This window comes from Siniperca chuatsi, linkage group LG22, assembly GCF_020085105.1.
Source record: "Siniperca chuatsi isolate FFG_IHB_CAS linkage group LG22, ASM2008510v1, whole genome shotgun sequence".
Taxonomy (NCBI): domain Eukaryota; kingdom Metazoa; phylum Chordata; class Actinopteri; order Centrarchiformes; family Sinipercidae; genus Siniperca; species Siniperca chuatsi.
Window position 1 is genome coordinate 3,686,232 of NC_058063.1, and position 17,614 is coordinate 3,703,845.

At 39.4% G+C, this 17,614-nt stretch overlaps 1 protein-coding gene across 17 annotated transcripts in view; it reads right to left on the reverse strand.

Moving 5' to 3' along the window:
* Positions 1-3,609: 3,609 nt before the first annotated feature.
* The window catches only part of camk2d1 (calcium/calmodulin-dependent protein kinase (CaM kinase) II delta 1), a 110,942-nt gene continuing 96,937 nt past the window's right edge, over positions 3,610-17,614 (reverse strand). For 6 of the 17 annotated variants that reach the window (XM_044183260.1, XM_044183256.1, XM_044183251.1 and 3 more), the window contains 5 exons: positions 12,218-12,238; positions 11,881-11,956; positions 11,668-11,762; positions 6,991-7,219; positions 3,610-5,289 (listed from right to left, as the gene is read on the reverse strand). In XM_044183260.1, the coding sequence (XP_044039195.1) occupies positions 5,286-5,289; positions 6,991-7,219; positions 11,668-11,762; positions 11,881-11,956; positions 12,218-12,238 (425 nt within the window). In that variant the 3' untranslated portion in view covers positions 3,610-5,285. Of the gene's footprint in view, positions 5,290-6,986; positions 7,220-11,667; positions 11,763-11,880; positions 11,957-12,217; positions 12,239-17,614 lie in introns of those variants that run through there. The other 11 variants (XM_044183262.1, XM_044183253.1, XM_044183261.1 and 8 more) reach the window with 3 other exon arrangements.

Consider the following 17,614-nt stretch of genomic DNA (forward strand, 5'->3'; position numbering starts at 1 on the left):
CAATATGACAAGTTTGACCATTCCTTTTGTTTTTATTGGCTCTCTTGCATGACAAACGCAGCGCAACGTCAGAAAGAAACCATTCCTAAAATTCTTCTTCCAATGTCTTAGCAAGACTTTTTAAAGATTGATTTAAGATATTTTATTACCAATTAAGGCCTCATTTTTAGATGAATGAATTCAGTGCCTTTTAAGACTTTTTAAGGATCTGCAGGAACCCTGATAAATATGGAAATAATTGTCTGTCAAGTAAAAACTTCTCAAGCGAAAAGATTCAAGTTACTCTGAAACATGGACACAGTACAGTCCTCACAGCAGCTGCAGATGCTTTGGTTACTGAGCAGTTTTTCAACTAAATAAGCAAGTTACTTTGTAAGATCAGTAGTTCTTTCAGTAACGCTGAGGGTAACTTACAGGATAAAGTTAGGTTAACACACGGGGGCGGTGGCTACAGTACTTACTACTGATTACTTTAGTGGGTTTATTTGTTGTCTTTTTGCCAGAAATAATTGCTTGACTAATGTTTCACATCATCTATTGTTTACTTTCCACCCCCACATCCCGGTATTTACTGTAAGTGTTTACATTAGCTACTGTGCTACATGCACATGCTAACACGTTACCTCTGTAGCTCCTCACAACAAATACTTCACTGGGCTCTGTAGGTCACTTCTTACAAATGTACCTGTGAAGACAAGCGTAAAACAGAGTGTATGTTTAGAGAGTTTAGGCATAAATACTAACTAACTAACATTATGTGATATACAGTAAATAATGCTAGCAGTAATGTATTTACCTGAGGAAAACGGCAGCAGGATAAATGGTGCCCAAAATTCAACACGGCGCGACGTACCTTCACAGATTCCCTATACAGTATTTAGCTGTTATAGTAAAAGGTATGGGTACTGGTATATGTAATAACTGTCATTTTATTTTTAAAAAACTTAAAGAAAGCAAGGGAAGTATATATAATAAAGCCGTGGAGGGCGGGAGTGGATGAACCTGGTTAAAGAGCAACTCGTGTGGGACTAAGAAGTAACGCACCCGCAACGAGGCAGGGATCATTTCATTGGTCAACATACCTGCCATTCTGTTGGTTGGGGGATTTTGACAGGGTTGCACAAAAAAATCCAAGAGAAGAAGAAGAAGAGAAATCTGAGAAGAAGAAGTTTCGCGAGCGCACAGAAGCAGCCTGAGCGCGAGGAGAAGGGCTGAAGCGGGAGCGCAGGAAATCTGCGCAAGCAACAACAAATCTGAGTGCAAGCAGGGCGGGGTTTTGAGGGAAAGCATTACAAAATCTGAATGGAAATCAATAAGTCATGCTCTCAAATGAAAAGAACACGCTCTTGAATAAAGATAGGAAAAGAATCCCATAAACGTCTGGGAGCGCAGAGCCAGCTTCAGAACAGCGACACACAGTTCAGTTAAGCTCAGCAGGGACAACTAACCCCTTTTTACTTTGATTGTGATTTGTGTGTGCGTGAGTGAACCAGGTGAGAATCTGCTTGTGTATGTGCAGCTGTAGAGCAAGTTTATTTTATGTTACCATGCATACCTTTGTGGATTTTCCAGTTTGTGTTTGTAATATTCTTGCTGCGTGTCGAGATGCGCTAGCTTAAATAATGGAGTGAATGCTAGTATAGGTTATGTTAATAACTGAATACCAAGTGTAACATTTCTTATACATGGGGAGCTGTTTCGCCGGATTTATTTGTGAGATTTAAGATTTATAATTGTAAATTTATATATATTTTGAATTGGGTTTAAAGATATTTTCCACACACAGTCACTGTTGTAATGTCCCTGCACTGGAATAAATGAAGTAGCCATCTCTGCGGCCGGAATCCTTTTCTTATGAAGGATGTTCAAAGAGCCACCTGTAAAGACTGCAGGCTGAGCTGCTGACAGTTACAGTCCACACTGCTCCATGTGAATTGATGGAGAAGATTATTTCTTGATTTCCAGTTTTCACCATGGTTACCCGCCTGGTAACCATGGTGAACCTGGTTTTTGATGTTGACTCAATGAAAATGTGAAGTTGCACTTTATGTGACTTTTAAGTGAAAAGGCTATACTTAAAGTAAACAGTATGACCTAATCTGATCCTACAGTGCGGTTACACTGCACCTGCTTTTTGATCATTACAAATAATAATGCAAAATGATCATCTTAAAAGATATACTGTCTCACTACCATCACAAAAATTATAAACAGTACTTACCTGTTTATAATTTTTGTGGTCTTGAAGAGGATTCTTTGTTTTTCTGTCTCAGTCTTGACTCTGTCTCTCTCATTTGGACTAGGTCGAACAGTGCATATTTTCCGAACAGCTGTCACCTTCATAATTATTTAAATCTTTGACAGAGATTTCGAGTTTATGCAGCAAGACTGTTTGGTGTATAGCAGCTGATTGTTTCACCTTGAGCCACTCTCTAAACCCAGTTTAGTTTTCTCTTTCACTGTTAGGATGATAACACACGAAGACTGCAATGCTTAACATTACTGTGATGATTTTTAACTGCGAAGAACAACTCACATACAGTTCAATAAAAATCTCATGGTACTGTTTACCAGTAGGCTTCTTTGGTCCATACTAGTGCACGTGGTGCCACAAATAACAGTCTTGATATTATTGCTGACCCCTTTGTCCAAAGTATATAATCCATTTGAAATGAATTTCCTTCCAGTCTGGCAGCCCTGGTTTCAGTTTAGAGAACACAAAGATGACCATGTGTGGCACTGATGGCTACTAGAACAGCTTTAAACACACAAAAGACAAAACCTGTCTTCACATTAATATTGCATGTGCAGGATTCTTGGGGGGACAGAAGTATTCAGCAAAGTATACTTAAAGGATCAAAAGGAAAAGTACTAATTCAGCACTGATACATTATTAGATATTATTATACAATATTAACAGTGATGCATCAATGTGTAAGCAGCATATTTTACTGTTATAACTGCTCGAGGTGGAGCTAGTTTTAACTACTTTATGTACATTCAGGTAGTTTAGTCCAGTGGTTCCAAATCTAGGGTCGGCCCCCTTCAAAAGGTCACAAATCCATTTTCATTTTTTGGACTTTGTTTATGAAATATTGGATGATTTGACCTCTGTGGGCCTCGGACAGCTACTAGAAAATCACTCTTTTGTGGAACAGCTCCGACATCTGAAACATTTGACAAAGGGGCCCCAACTAGACATCGCTTTTTTGTGAGTGGTCACAAGTCAAAAGTGTTAAGAACCACTGGTTTCATCTTTAACAATCAATTGTATTTTATAAACTTATATGATGTTTTAAATGTAAAATCTTAATCTAAAAAGTAAGTAGCAGCTGTATCTGTCAGATAAATGGAGTGGAGTAAAAAGTACAATATTTCCCTCTATAATGTAGTGGTGTAGAATTATAAAGTAGCATAACAGAAATGCTCAAGCAAAGTGCAAGAACCTCAAAATTCTAGTAAATGTGCTTAGTTACTTTCCACCACTGCTAAAATGCATAAAACCAGTCCTCCGCGCTCAGAGCTGGTGTGAGGAACGTTTGAAGCTAATCTACCCTTTGATCTGGTGTCACAGTTGTTGAAGACAAAATGAAACAAGTACAAACTAAGTCATTTGGCATAAATCACACATTTTATTTGATATTTCTTAAAACATACATCAGGCTTTTGCCCATCATGGCAACGCTATTTATGTGATGTGTCTCATCGGGAATTTCAACGCATCTTAGAAAGATAAAAACAAAGTGTGGTGTGTGAGGGGCAAATGTGATTTAAGAATGCAAACAGTGTTTTGAACAAAAAAATCTCACAAACACAAATGTAATCGTCAGTGTGTCACCCTGTGGCTTCGTCTTTGAACGCGACTGCTTCCTCTCCCTTGTGCTTTGATTCTGGAATTAAATTTCCCATTCATTTTTATCCACAGACATTTCACAACATCCTAATCCGAAGTGTTTTCAAATATGAACCTGCAAGTGATGCCAATAATCCCCTTTCCCTTTCATTTAACAGAGACACTAAAAAAAAACTTAAAAGAGTAACCTGACTTCTGCTTAGTAATTCTGGCTAATAATCCAATTCCCCATGGCAAAAATAAATGAGAACCTTACTTCCAGAAGCAAACGTTTCAGCTGGATTTGGCATTCCTGTCAGCGTCAACATCATGATTTTACTTGTTTAGTCTTGTTCAGTGGAAAATACGGTGCTGTAAAAATTGGTGTCCACCAGCCGAACAGAGGATAAAGGAGGGAATCACCGAGACTCAAGGTTAAAAGGGCTTAAACGAAAGCAATAATAATAATGAGTGGAAGGACAAATATCACAATGTTAAAAGTCAACAAAACAAAATGGAACAACTGATAAAATTCACATAATTAGCTCCTGAATGTATGAAAATATGAATTGACTTGAAAGCGTTACAGAACGGCCTTAAAGAATGACATGAATTATTATATGTATCTCTATAGTTCAGAGATACATTCTATCATAAGAGACTCTTCTCAAGTGATGATGGAGGTCCAAACAGACAAATTAAAACATGTTTCAACTTTTTCCTTTTAAACATGAAGTTAAAATTCCTAGTAAACATTCATACAACTTAGTGGCAATGGCAAAACAGATTTGTAAAATTAGCCAATTCAGTTCATATGGATACTGATAGATTAAGTTAGGAGAGCGCAATTAACATCAATTACCAAAACCTATACATCACCAAAACAAAGCAAGCTTGTGCCTGAACTTTAACAGATGGCAATTCTGAAAAGATACATGAGTAAAAAGCAGATATGTGATATATTGGTCATCGTGCCAAAAGACGAAAAAAATCACAACAGCTCATGAGTCCTCAATATGTGCAATATTCAAATGAAAAACTATCACTACATGATAACTGGAAGGTTCACATATTTCACCAACCCATTAAAAATGAATCAAATGGAACAAGTGGCTCCTCTGAAAACCACTTCTATTTAAAACATAGCGATCTAAAAAACCTCCACGTAATAAAACATGCTGCAGATGGTCATATCCCGTAATCAACACCACACACTCGCACTACAAAATGATATTGTCAAGAATTGAAGTTTTCTCCCTCGTTTAGTTTTTTTCCCAACATGTACAATAATCTTCAGTCCAGCAGCGACAATATGTAAACAACACACTGAGAGGGCGGAGCTCTAGTTATCACGGGCAGGGATTGGCTGAGGGATCTGATGGACACTTGGTAGGCGGGTCTGTTCAGCTGACTGCTGTAGGCTGGAGGGTGTTTGTAGTCAAAAATCGGCCTCTCAACTGAAACACAAATCACACGAGGATTCATTCTAGATAAACCTTCCAGAACATATACGGAGCGTTTTATTTATGAGACGTCACTTCATTTTGTCCTGTGGCTGTTTGTTTTCTATGTCAATATTTTGTACATTACTTTTGCTTGATATTCCTTTTTAGAAACAGGAATATCTCATTTTTCCCAATGGGGGATCAAGTTGGATTTAATCTAACTTAGCACTCAACTTTACACTAATACAGTACTAGTGCATGTAATGACATGGTGTAATGACAGGTAAAGATGACAAGTTGGAATTTATGGAAGGCAGGAGAAGCCTTACAGCTGCAATCAATTTTTAATTTGTAATTTCATTTCATGCAATCAATAAGGATGGTGCGATATGGTTGAAAGCTTCACAACAGGCAAGTAAGTGGGCCTTGAGTTAATACTGATTTATCAGCTGCTGTTTCCAAGGTCAAGAATAAACCGTCAAGCTCAGTCTTTAAGTCAGCACGGATGAGAAGCACTAGAGGCGTTCACAATCATTAAAGGTTTGAGTTTGCTCAGTTACCATGGAACTGTAGATAAAAAGGAGATAGAGGTAAAAAACATTAACAAGGGTTGGGATTACTCGTGCTATAACGGCATGCATGCAAAATTCATTTCCAATCACTTTTTAACGTTACTTTGCTGTTTTTAGAGCGCAATTATGTTACCGTCAATGAAACTCAACACTTCCTGCAGATGTTTCACATTCAAAGCCTACCAGGAACTACTTACCCTTTAAGCCACTAAGGCTTTTAGTGTGAAACATCTGCAAGAAGTGCTAGTGGAGTAGAAGCAGAACTACTGCCAATAATAAGCGAGTGAGAACTGTACTCTAGGGCAGAGTGGTGAGTGTGACATGACTCTGTTGCACTGATGGAATTAGTGCTGTATAAATGGACATTATGTTGAATTCATCAAGGCAACAAATAAACATGAAGGAAGCTTTGAGTTTGCATCAACAGCAAATTGATCAGGAAACAAGGACGCTTCTTACAAAATTATGATCAATATACTTCATAAAACATTAGATATCAGAAATACAGGCCTGTCTCTGAAATAGGTCAGTTTCAAATAATGGCCTTCTATTTGAGAATTTACAGTATGTCAAATAAATACCTTGAAGAATTTAGCAACCACATAGGAAAGATGTAGCACAACACAGAACAAATAAATAACATTTGAGTTGTGTTTTGCAGAAAACTGTTCAGGCAGAAATGGTTGGAAATAGACTGAACTAAGGAAGTCTCCAAGTTCAGGAGTTGTGAGTAAAAGATATTAAGTGCTATACAAAAAATGCACATGGTGGCGCTCTCCACACCAAAAACTATTCATTAGTTCCTTGGCATGTTTTAATGAAATATGGTGTAAAGGCCTTGAGGCCATGTTGAGCAGATGTCCTGCTAACTAATAGACAAACAGACAACAAACATGGTGCTGAAAACATGACCATGAATCAGGCTAAAAATGTCGTGAACACATCATTCTGGGATAAGAACAACAATCACACAAAGAAAAAAAGGAAACAGAGGGAAAGATAAGATGCTAGTGTGTGTGGGGGATGGAGAGGGACTGGAGCCAGCAGAGAACCACATCTCCAGCAGGACAGGAAGCATTGGAGGTGAAGGACAGAGAGACTGGCAGGGGAGGGGGTGGCGGCCCTCCTGTGGTGACCTTACTTGGTAGGCACGGTGGGTGAGCCGGAGCGGTGGAAGTGGATGTTCTGCCACTTGCTGTCGCGGCGGTGCCAGATGCGGGTCTCCTCCGACTGCATGGTGCGAGGCATGCCGTTGCTGTCGATGTACTGGGTAAGGCGGATGTAGGCGATGCAGGCGGCCTCGTCCCCGATCAGGTGGACGTGGGGGTTGAGCAGGATGGTGTGGATGGGCTGCTTCCCCTTAGACAGAGCTGCAGAGGAAAAGAACATGGAGGATGGAGAGGGGGTGGAACAACAGGACTGAGGTCATAAACTGTAAAACTATAAAGAGCAAGTCTGACTGACAGCTTTTCCTTAGAGGATTATTTCCGAGGTGTAACTCAACACTGATTCACTCTACATTTACCACAGTTTCCCTCACATCAGCAGCGTCTCCCCAGAATTGCAACAATGAGTCAGGGGCACATTTGGGTATCCTGAAGGGGCTACTGAACACTAACAAGATCAGAGTGCGCACAGCTGGGTCTTATTTTTGTAGTTTTGGCCATCATTCCTGTCAGTAATAATAACACTGTACTCACCAAGTTAATTGCTGAGATCGATGGGGCACCGACCGACCGTAATACAGTTTTCCTGTGCAATGAGGGATTATTACCAACTTTTCAGGTGCACTCACTTTCAGTTTGACCTCCTAATGAAGTTTGTTTACAACGTGTCTGATCGTCTGAGTGCTTGGGTGTCTTGATCTGTCTTGAACTCTGATTATTGGCAGCTCCATTTTGAGAAACATGAAGTTAGTGACACCAGCGACCATAGTCAGATGTATTCCTGGGGGCCAGAGAGGGCGACGTTGAATCCTATTTAAAACGGCTGGCTAAGGATAAACGTAAATGACGAAAAACGAATAGAAGAATTAAATGTGGACTCTGAGACAAAAGATCGCTGTCATCTAAAGCTGTACTAGTGAATGATTTAATATCAGAGTATCATTTTGACTTATTTTGTCTTACTGAAATGTGGCTGGGTCAACTTGGAAAACACGACAGCCAATTCTATTTGTTATAGTGTACCGTGCTCCTGGTCCTTATTCTGAGTTTTTATCTGAATTCTCAGAGTTTTTATCAAGTTCAGTCCTTAAAACAGATAAAGTGGTTATTGTAGATGATTTCAATATTCATGTGGACGCTGATAATGATAGCCTTACTACTGCGTTTGTCTCATTGTTAGGTTTGATTGGCTTTTGTCAGAGTGTACATGAAGCCACTCACTGTTTTAACCACACCCTCGACCTTGTTCTGGCATATGGCATTGAAATTGAACATTTAATAGTCTTTCCACCGAATCCTTCTTTATCGGACCATTATTTAATAACTTTTTAACTCCTATTACTGGACTACACGCCATTGGACAAAAACTCCTCGCTAGATGTCTACCTGATAGTGCTGTAGCTACATTTAGGGAAGTGATTCCATCTGCATTTAATTTGGTGGTTCTCAATATAACAGAGGACTCCTATGGTAACTTCAGCCCCTCCCAAACTGATCACCTTGTTGATAATGCTGCAGGCTCACTGTGAACGACACTCAACTCTATCGCCCCGATAAAAAAGAAGATAGTAAAATAAAAAAGGTTAGCTCTAGGGGTGGGCGATATGGCCATAAAATAATATCACAATATTTCAGGGTATTTCTGCGATAACGATATTCTTGACGATATTACAAAAATCATGACCACCAACAGGTGCACTTACAAGCTTTTACTAAACAATAATAAGCATAAGTAGAGCACTCTCTCTCTCTCTCTGTGTTTCTCTGCAGAGCATGTGTGATTGTCAGTAGACCGCACAGGAGGGGTAGTGCAAGGGGAGATTTTCCACTAGTTAATCAATTGCGGAGGGCGCCCTTAATATACCTGGGCGGCCCGACCAAGTAAAGTCTATGTGTGGGAAACACTGCTTGATCTTTTGTAACCAAACAATTTCCACTACTGAAGTAGCTCCCCCTTTTGGAACCAACTCCTCCACTGTTGGAGCCGGTAGCAATGTTACTTTTGCTTTCAGCGATGCTTCTTGTTGTTGCTCTGTGCATAACAGTACGACGTCATTACGTCAACTAGTCGGAATGTTACCATTATCACGATATTAGAAATTATACTGGTATCATCGTTAACGATATGATATGGCACACTGCTCGTTAGTTCCATGGTATAACCCGAAACCCGCAAATTAAAGCAAACATCGCGAAAACGTGAAAGGAAATGGCGTTCCAACAATCTGGAAGAATCTTGTTTAGTCTGGCAAGATAGTCTTCAAACATACAGCAAGGCCCTCCGTAATGCCAGAGCAGCCTACTACTCATCATTAATAGAGGAAAATAAGAACAATCCCAGGTGTCTTTTCAGCACTGTAGCCAGGCTGAGAGAGCTCACAGCTCTATTGAGCCATGTATTCCTATAGCCCTCAGTAGTAAAGTAGACTTCATGAGCTTCTTTAATGATAAAATTATTAGAGAAAAAATGTATCACATCCTGCCCTCAAGCGGTACCGTTTTATCTTCAAACATGGGACCCTTAGAAACAGCTATAAAGCCTGATATTTATTTAGACTGCTTTGCTCCCATTGATCTTCACCAACTAACTTCAACCATTTCTTCATCTAAGCCATTGGTGGGCCTCACCACGTGTGGCGAACAAAGACAGGGGCCTACTTGGGAAAGGTAAAGCCTTGACTAAGAGACTGGAATGGAAAACAAAGGCCAAACAAAAAAATAGTGCCAAACCGCCTCAGGTCCGTTTAAAACTTGAATCCAAACCCTGGATTTCTACTGGACAAGCTGCCAAAGGGAGCGCCGGAATACTGGAGCCCCGGCCATGACGTCATCACCTCCATATAAGCAGAGCGTACCAGACCGCACGCTGTCTTTTCCACTGCGACTTCGGTTGCTTCAGGAGACGCCCAACGTTGAACTTTTATTTCACTAGGAAGGTCTTTAACTTTGAATCCAGATTGTTATACTCCACAAAGTCCAGTAACACGGCTGTTGAATGAAAGTTTGCTGCCGGGTTCCTGTGTGACAAAGGGACAGCTATTGTGCTTTACCACGGCAGATCACTTGTGCCTTACTCTGTGTTCTTTCTTTCTCTTTCCTCTCCTCTCCACGCTTATTGTGTTTAGACTAGACGGTAGTGTTTGTTGATTACTGATTGTTAATCAGTGCTAAGGTTAAAAAACGCTATTGTATCTTTTAAAGAGCAGTTGCCTGTGGTTATTGTGTGTACGTGTTGTAATAACAGCTGGTTGCATCAGTCAGTGCTCAGATTCACCCTTCACTGTCTACTATAATTAATGCAAGATAGTTCTCTAAATATCAGCATTTTTAGATGGACAGCCACCTTTGAGGTTGTTTTTCACGTTTGGTTATTGGTCACCCGTAATTATTAATCAATTAATAATTTTATTAATATTCATAAATATCTTTGATATTTTTATAATAACCAAACCTGCCCTACCACCATCAACCTGTCTCTTGGTTCCCATCCCAACTATGCTGCTTAAATAAGATTTTCCCTTAGTTAGCACTTCTTTACGAGATATGATCAATCTGTCTTTATTAATTATTTACCATTAAAGTTGGGCTCTGCGATTATGGAGAAATCCAATACCATGACAATACCATGATATAGGGCGAACAACGACACAGCAAGTAATGGCTGAAAGTTGATTAAAACCCCTGGATCAAGAGTGGGCTTTTTAAGAAGAGGTTTAATTACAGCTACTTTAAAGGACTGTGGTACATAGCCTGTTAATAAAGACAGATTGATAACATCCAGTAAAGAAGTGCTAACTAAGGGTAAAACGTCTTTAAGCAGCCTAGTTTGAATGGGGTCTAAGAGACAGGTTGATGGCTTAGATGAATTAATCGTTGAAGTTAGTTGAAGAAGGTTGATAGGAAAAAAACAGTCTAAATATATATCGCTGTTTCTAAGGTTCCCATGATTGAAGATAAAACGGTACCGCTTGTGGGCAGGACGTGATACATTTTTTCTCTAGTAGTTAAAATTTTATCATTAAAGAAGCTCATGGAGTCGTTACTACTGAGGGCTATAGGAATACATGGTTCAATAGAGCTGTGAGCTCTGTCAACCTGGCTACAGTGCGGAAAAGAAACCTGGGGTTGTTCTTACTTTCCTCTATTAATGATGAGTAGTAGGCTGCTCTGGCATTACGGAGGGCCTTGCTGTATGTTTGAAGACTATCTTGCCAGACTAAACGAGATTCTTCCAGATTGTTGGAACGCCATTTTCCTTACACGTTTTCGCGATGTTTGCTTTAATTTGCAGGTTTGGGGGTTATACCATGGAGCTAACCTTCTTTGTTTTATTATCTTCTTTTTTAGAGGGGCGATAGAATCGAGTGTCGTTCGCAGTGAGCCTGCAGCACTATCAACAAGATGGTCAATAATAATAATAATATAATATAGATCTCAGATCTCTCAACAGCTGGACAAACAAAATCAATACAATCTGCACTGATAGATACCGCTAGAGTTAAGTGAGAGAACTGACTCTTAAAATAGTAAACTTTGCGCTAATACTATCATAGTCAACCTTAGAATGAATGCTTTTATTTTAGTTACAATCCCAAAAATATATGCTGTGTTTCTGATGCTGCTTTCTACCATCTGAAACAGAAATCCTTTACCATTTTCAAAGTAGAAGCGGTGGAAGTCGGTGCCCTCCACCAAGTTGCCCAAAGCCTCAGGCTCAAAAGACGTGAGGCCAGGATCACATATCTTCCTGAAATAGTACATCAGACAGCCATATTAGAGTAATGGAAAGATGTGAAGATTTGCTTTTACAGGTAGAATTGTGTCAGATATTTGAGGCATAAGTAAATTAAACTAGTTGAACTAACGTGTAGGCCTCAAAGTCGCCATTGTTGATGGCTTCAATCAGCTGCTCAGTGACTTTAATGATCTCCTGCTTACGAGCTGAGAGACAGACACAAAGAGAAACAAAGGAATGTTAGATTAGATAGGATACACAACCCCTGATAAATGTGAAAAAAAGCACAAATTAAGGTTAAAATGGACCAATGTGTAAATGAACAGGAGCAAACATCAACCCAAAATGACAACGTTCAGGGACTTAGTCAAAAACACACAGAAATACATGCTACATAGACACGAATGAAGGAAAGACTGGTAGGAAGATAGTCAGCATGGTTCAACATATGACAACATCAAAATTACCTTTCATGCTAAGTAGGTAAGCTAGGAGACAATGAATGGAGAGAATAAGTGCTGTTGTTGTGGCTTGCTAAAAGTACACCCACTACTGACATTTACAGTTTAGAGATGACAAGGTGTGAGTCAAAGTCAAAGAATGAAACGTTCTTCTTCACACACACACACACACACACACACACACACACACACACACACACACACACACACACACACACACACACACACACCAATACTGTAAATCCATTTTTACCTTCAACAGCTTCAAGTCCACTGTTGTTCCCAGCTAACTGAACACTCACAGTCTGTTGTTGGTGCTGTGCACTGATTCCCTCAAGTGACAATAAAACCAACAAACTAACTGCAGAAAGGTAAAACATGCTCTCTTGTTAACTTTGCTTTTTTGTTTGAGACAAAACCTAGCAGCTCCAGGCTCAGACAGGCTTTTACAGTAGCAGGAAGAGATGCTGGACACATACTGACAAGATAAATAACAGAATAGCCTGCTCTGACTGGCTATTTTCATAAAAAGCCTGACACAGCTGAAATTATGTTAATCTAAAAGTGTCCTTTTGCACCAACTGTGGACTTTACTTTGCAAATAGCAAACTTAGTACTGACCATGTTTACAGACGCACTATCAGTTTGCTTATGGGGCCAAAATGGGCCTTTTACAAACTTTTACAAAACTGTAGAATAATTTGGCAGATGCTTAGTCCAAACTGACATTCACACACATCAGGAGCATTTAGCGTTTCCTCGTCTTGATGTATAGATGTCATGTAGATGGGAGGGACTGGGGATCAAACCACTGAACCTACGATAAATGGACCATCGCTCTACCGCCACTAGAGCTACTTGATTTTGGACTGCTCGTAGTGCATATAAGAAGCCTGAACTGAGGAAGAGGAAACTACACTAACTACATCTATTCCAGTAATTTAGTTAAGCACAGTTTGAAGTACCATACTTTGGTTGATTTTTTCCCCCCATTTTCTTTATATTTCTGCTCTAGTTGTAAGGTTGGGTGTGAAACACTGATACAATGTGTGTTTTGGTACCTATGCCAAAATGATACTTTTTGTGATACCTTACTTGGAAAATGTTAACATGTTTTTCTATAAACTTTTTTCCGTACACAAGCAGCTGTACTAGATACTAGAATGAATTGCCATTTCATTTCTCTTCATTCATTCAGCCTGACGATAGCCGATTTCTGTTATTACCAGTGTGTGTGTGTGTGTGTGTGTGTGTCATCATGGCTAAATGTGGTCCTGGAGACACCTACTGTAGCGGGAACTACCACAGTAGCGGTTTTAAATGTGTGTGGACAGATTTTGTCAACGCAATAGCGTCACGACCGTGCAAGACGCAGTCACGAAAATTGACAGGTGCGTAGTTGAGATCAAGATGAAGGCAGAGTTTGAAAATGGGTGTGGTCTAGTTTTGGTCTGTCGCCCTAACCAATCAGTAGTGACTTGCGCATTCGTCCTGCTGACATCATTTTCAGTCGACACGGAAGCTGCCGTAACGGTGGCCGGGAGCAGTTAACTAAATGTTTTTCACACTGAAAACATTTGCTGATTAAATAGTTGTTATTTAAGTGGACCACCAACAACCTGTACAGCTGCCCATGCTCTGTCACTTTGGATCTATAGGTAGATATGGAGGACAATGATGTGACTCAGAAGTCGATATAAAATGAAATTAGCAAAATTGTGATCTAAATTAGGAACTATCTGACCAAAGAATTTAACAAGATTGTGAACGTGAGCAGACATTTGATGCAAGCTTTTAGTACTTCCCAGTTTTGATACTCTGCTATGGATGCATTTCAGTCAGTATTGTAACTTTAGTTACTCATTTCTTTGCAGGGTTTACATGTAAAATATGACCGAACAACTTATGATGCACTGTCAGAGTTTATGGTAGCCAGTATGCCAGATAAAAATGTGTTGTATTCTTAAATAAGTGCACTTTATCCCACAAATCTTTTTATTTTTGTATATTGGAGAGAGTGCACACACCTTCCTCATTCAACGTGAGTGAAAGCAAACATTGTCATACTTGTTTCACGTTAATTTCCCCTTTAATTGAAACAAAAGCAGCGTATAGAATCACTGGCCCAGTGACATTTGTTAAATTTCATCTAATGTAACAGTAATGTAACATTGTGAAACAAACTAGTCCTCATTTGACTGAATAACTCTACCTTTAAATGCAGGATCTTTGAAGGAGTATTATTCTGTGGGATAAATAGTTTTGGTTTGAGTTCTTGTTCTACCACTGCACACAGCAGCACATTAAATATCAAGTAGTAACTTAAACCCCCAAACATGTGTATTATACTGCAGAGACCCACATTAGCTAACATAATATTAACATAGTAGATGAAGACCTTGCTGTTGCTGTTGATTTATTGCCTGAGAGGTGGCAAATTCTTTTTATCAGAGCGCTTCACTTCTGTCTCTCTGGAAACACTTGACACTAAGTGAGAAGAGCCTGGATCAATGCCATTTATAAAGCAGGCAGAACAGGTTTTTGACAGTATTTATGTAGTATGTAGTACGCAGCAGTATGAAGAGCTCAGCCTCTACTGTAACACTCCACAGTATCTGTGGAGTGGAAATAATGCCCTTTGAGCTTCTGTCAGCTGTAAAATAAATAGCCTTTCCTCTGGGATCTCTTATTAGAGCATGGACAGAAAGACAGAAGGTTGGCACGCACACACACTAATGGATAGAAACACACACACACACACACACACACACACACGTAGCGCTAGTACGAAGAAACTAAGCAGATAAACTGATCCTTGACAGCAGCTGGACTGTCGAGCCAAAAGAAACAAAGCACAGAACCATTTAGTGTAACTGCAGGAAGAGATGATGGATCAGATGAGGACACACACACACACACACACACACACACACACACACACACTATGGACTATATAAAACTACATGTCTCAAGTATTTCTGCTGCTTCTTTCTAGAATCCTGTTTGAGTAAAATGCATTCATGTTGGTTTCACAGACCACACTGATACTATTGCCAGTACCAAAAAACCAAAATGATATTTTTTCAATACATTACTTTATCAAACATTTGTTTCCTACAAAACCATTTCTTTACCTTTATCAATTTACTCAGCTTTTCCAAAAATGTAAATCTTAACAGGCCGAGGCCATGGGTTTGACTCGACTGCTAGGAGTCTATAAAATACATATCATGTAACAAATGTCATACAAAATGAAGCAAAGTCTTGTAGTTCAGTCGACCAATCCCGACTTGGAAGTTAAATCTTTGATTCCAGACAGAAGTCCAAGCCTCAATAAGCTGCTCCATTAAAGCACAGAACACACACAGAGTCCGTGTCACTCCTCCACCAGTAAGGAATTTGCAGCTGCGTGATTATAGAAATTTTCTTACTTTATACAAGGTCTGTGTTAGAGCCATTGTTTTTTTGTGAAATATTTGGGATATTTTTACCTCAGGCCTCTTGAAATCCTTCAAATGAAACATTCTGAAAAGGAAAAATCATTCTCATTCCCAAAGGCCTGTGAGGAAGAGTCACAAGTAGACAATGCCTGACTTTAAGGGAAGCACTGACTTAAATACAATAAAGAGAGGTTAGGGTGTCATGATAGCTTCTGGCCTGTTAGGGGTGCTATAAGACAGCCGCTCTGCACTCAGACACAGTGGATGAGGTGTGGTTCAGTTCTGATCTAGCAGTCCCACAGAGGTCTGTTTAATCCAGTGTTTTTTTTTTAAATCTAAGTGCCACATGAACGTCAACTCATTTTTCCAGAGCGCAGGACATTTTTAATGTTGAGCCGAGTTAAAGTGACCTTGTCTGCGAGCACTGAGTCTGGAGCTAAATCCAGGTTGTAAAGCCTGTCGGGCTCCTTTGATGCTGTAATAACTCATAAGAAAACCAAAATTAAGTCAAATATCATAAATATAATGTAAGAAGGTGTAGCAAATTATATTACTGAGACAAAACTGTTCGGAACACACTATAATTTGATTAAATCCCAAACAGAGTCAAGGTCAATTCACTGTAAAAACCCAACAGTTAAAGAATTACAAATTGTTATAAATACTTAAAAACCTGCCTAACTCTTGCTCTCTACCTGTAGCAGACTGTGTATCTGTCTCATCATTGGTGCCAGCACTGTCTATGTGGTCTAACACAGTTATCAGTACACAGTACATTGTGCCGAAAGCTGGGTGGGCATTCCTCTTCGTGTAAAATGATGTTCTGACCCGTCTTTGGACCCTGCAGTGGGTATCAGGCTGTGCCATCATAAATCTACCGGGCTCCACGACAGGTGACACATTCTCTAGCCCTGACCTAACTTACCTTTAAGCGGCCTTTAACTCCTGCTCTCACCCAAGCAAAGAGCAGATAGTCTGCGGCTTTAGATCCACATTGTCCCTGCTCAGGCTAAACTACATTAGCTAGCCTAACTGGCTCAATGGGCAGTTTCATGTGAATGCCACGTCCAGCCGTCACCCACAGATAGTTACTAGTTAGCAACCCCCATGCATGAATCATCAGTACTTAACTGGTGGACCTTTGTAATGCTCCTGCACTAAATAACACATACTTACAGTGTCATTAAGAACTGAGCGCTTGCAAATACTTAGAATTCTTCCTTAAATACAATGACTTAAGTGTTTTCTGGTTAATGGAAGGCAAATGTAAGCTTAAGACAGACATGTGTATGGGTATATATTATATTTTCCATTGTCTGCATCATCATTTTTGTGTTGCTGTCTGAATAATTGTAGCTGTCCATGGAATACTGTGAAAGGGACGGTGGTTAGTGGTTACCCACTTGACAATGGGCCCATGTGTGAGATTAAGGAAAACTTGTAATATGATAACATAAGACTGCTACAGCAACATTTGTGCTTTCTTTCTTTTGATTTTATTACTATTTTTCTTCTCTTGGTGAATTGTATATAGATTTTTTGTGAATATGGGTATGGATATCAGGATGTTTTTCTTGGAAAGCTATTATTACTCTGAGGAATAGAATATTGTCTTTCAGTTTGGCCAAAGTATTTCTAAAATTCTAGCTAGGCCCTGTTGCTCAGAGGAAGAATGGAAAAATTAAAGATGAAGATTGAAAAGAAAATGAAACACTGTCTTTCAGACTTACTGTACATTATAAAAACAGACATTTAAAAAACATAATACTGTATTTTGTCTGCCACAGTTGCCTATTCTAAACTGATTCAGAAAATTTCAAGTAAAATGAAAGTTCAAAACAAACATTCCTCAGTTCATTTACACTAATTCCTCACATATTTTCTATTATTTTCTAATTTTTGGGATTTTGCAAAGAATTTACAATTCTACTTCTTGCTACACTTGTGAATATTTTCACTGACA